Raw genomic sequence first — 1,827 nt, 5'->3', positions numbered from 1 at the left:
TAAGTAAACCCTTGGATAAATATACAAATGGTAGTCAACAATGAAATCTGCTATCAAACAATTTCACATGACTGATCTTATAATCATATGTGAAAAAGTAAATTAGGAAGTTATAATGGGTCAGTGCAATTAAAATGTTCTATTTAAAATAATAGAAAGAGAAGAGATATTAAAATAATAATAATACTAGAAAGAGAGGACTGTATTGATTAATGTGTTCTATTTGGACTGTATTGACTCTGTTTATCCGGTTTTAAAAGGACTCTGACTGATTCAACCAACGATGGTAATGGTAGACCTCTTCTTCTCCCTGCATCGGTCCATGGGAGCATTTGTCTCTCTGTCTCTTGAGTCTGTAAAAAAGATGTCTCTCCTCTAGCCTTGTCAATCCTCCATCGCTACCAAAGCCTCGATCGGCCGGCTGCTAGCTAGCTAGCCATGGTTTGTCCCACTTTAAACTTCACCGTAATCTGCAACAATTGGTTCGGCGGGTTATGGAAATCCGGTGGGCAGCCCAAAACCGATATCAAGAAGTTGAAGATAGAAATGGAACAGCTTAAAGCTGAACGAAATGATATCAAAAGTAAGATCGAAGAAGCCAAGCGCCAGGGAAGACTTGCAAGTGAGGAAACCCAGCAGTGGCAGCGCGACCTGAAGTCATTGGAAGGCCAAGTAGTTTCTATCTTTGAGGATTTCACAGGTATCAGTAAGCATCAATTCTCCTATACCGTTTCTCTTCTTAATGCTTTACATCCTTCCACGCCAATTCAATAATGAAATTATATATGTTTTAGATTTTCAAAACACCATCAAGGTTGGGCCATGGGGAGTCGCCGGCGACTGCAAATTTGACATTGGTCGATCTGCAACCCAAATCACAAAGGTCACACTCCACGCAGGATACATCGTCGATAGTTTGGAGATCTCCATTGTCGACGGGGGAAATGTCGAAACAAAGCGAGTAGGCACCAGCGGTGGCGGCGGCTATCACTCGGTACGTGAAGTGACCAACACTCTACATGGATAGTAAACATCGTTATATCGATCGATCGTTCTTGCAGTTCACACTCGATCCTGGCGAATATATCAACTCGATGGTTGGGTTCGTCGGCGAGTATAACGGCGAAAGTTGCATCTCTCAGCTCAATTTTAAGACCAACTTCGGAAATACGCACGGGCCTTTTGGGGGAGGAGGCGGCAAGGAGTTCACTATTCCGGTCACGGATGGTCGAATTGTTGGATTCTTTGGCCAGCACGACTACTATCTAAAGGCGATCGGAGTCTATGTGGCTCTTAATTGGCCATCTATATAATATTTCAGAATCTCATCATCTGTTCTCTCTTCTTCAATTAATTTGTTGCAGCGTGGGATTGAATATTTAAACAAATTTGATAGTTTTCGTTAATGGATGATCAACCAATGTTCATGTATGCTGTTTTGAATGTAAATTGTGTGTCTTTCGTGAGTTCTAATTCTATTTTTACATGGCAAAAAGTGATAACATTCATTCCAAATGGTTCAGTTCGCCTAGCAACAATGACAGAGGATAAAGTAATCCATGGGGCTTCCACATCCACTAAGAATCAACCAAAAATGCTCGGTTTATTTTGCTTTTGTGCGTCAAAAATGCAGATGGTGATAAACGAGTACGATGCTGATTTTGTTATTCTGAACAACCCATGGATAACTTGTATTAATTTTTTTTAAAAAATAATTCACTTTATTTAGTCTAAAACCTAAATTCTAAAAAAAATAATTAACATTAAGTGCTTAGGAATGGCTCATAAATGAATATAGAGGTTAAGAAAATTTTATATATATATATA

The 1,827-nt window shown here is 39.3% G+C and overlaps 1 protein-coding gene across 1 annotated transcript; it reads left to right on the top strand.

Annotated features, from left to right (window-relative positions):
- The first annotated feature begins 305 nt into the window (after nucleotides 1-305).
- LOC122049695 (mannose/glucose-specific lectin-like) lies at nucleotides 306-1,401 on the top strand. The gene is made up of 3 exons (XM_042611053.1): nucleotides 306-700; nucleotides 795-994; nucleotides 1,062-1,401. The coding sequence occupies exons 1-3, from the start codon at nucleotides 439-441 to the stop codon at nucleotides 1,311-1,313; spliced, it is 714 nt and encodes a 237-aa protein (XP_042466987.1). The 5' UTR covers nucleotides 306-438; the 3' UTR covers nucleotides 1,314-1,401.
- Nucleotides 1,402-1,827: the final 426 nt, after the last annotated feature.

Source organism: Zingiber officinale, chromosome 2B (genome assembly GCF_018446385.1).
Source record: "Zingiber officinale cultivar Zhangliang chromosome 2B, Zo_v1.1, whole genome shotgun sequence".
NCBI classification, from domain to species: Eukaryota; Viridiplantae; Streptophyta; class Magnoliopsida; order Zingiberales; family Zingiberaceae; genus Zingiber; species Zingiber officinale.
Note: the sequence above shows the minus strand (reverse complement) of the source record. Positions and strands in the feature narration are given on the sequence as shown.

Excerpts from the sequence above, each read along its gene's own strand:
- LOC122049695 (XM_042611053.1), top strand. The coding sequence starts at position 439 with ATGGTTTGTCCCACTTTAAACTTCACCGTAATCTGCAACAATTGGTTC. Across the intron at positions 701-794 it reads TATCTTTGAGGATTTCACAG|ATTTTCAAAACACCATCAAG; the intron begins GTATCAGTAAGC and ends TATATGTTTTAG. Across the intron at positions 995-1,061 it reads GTGGCGGCGGCTATCACTCG|TTCACACTCGATCCTGGCGA; the intron begins GTACGTGAAGTG and ends TCGTTCTTGCAG.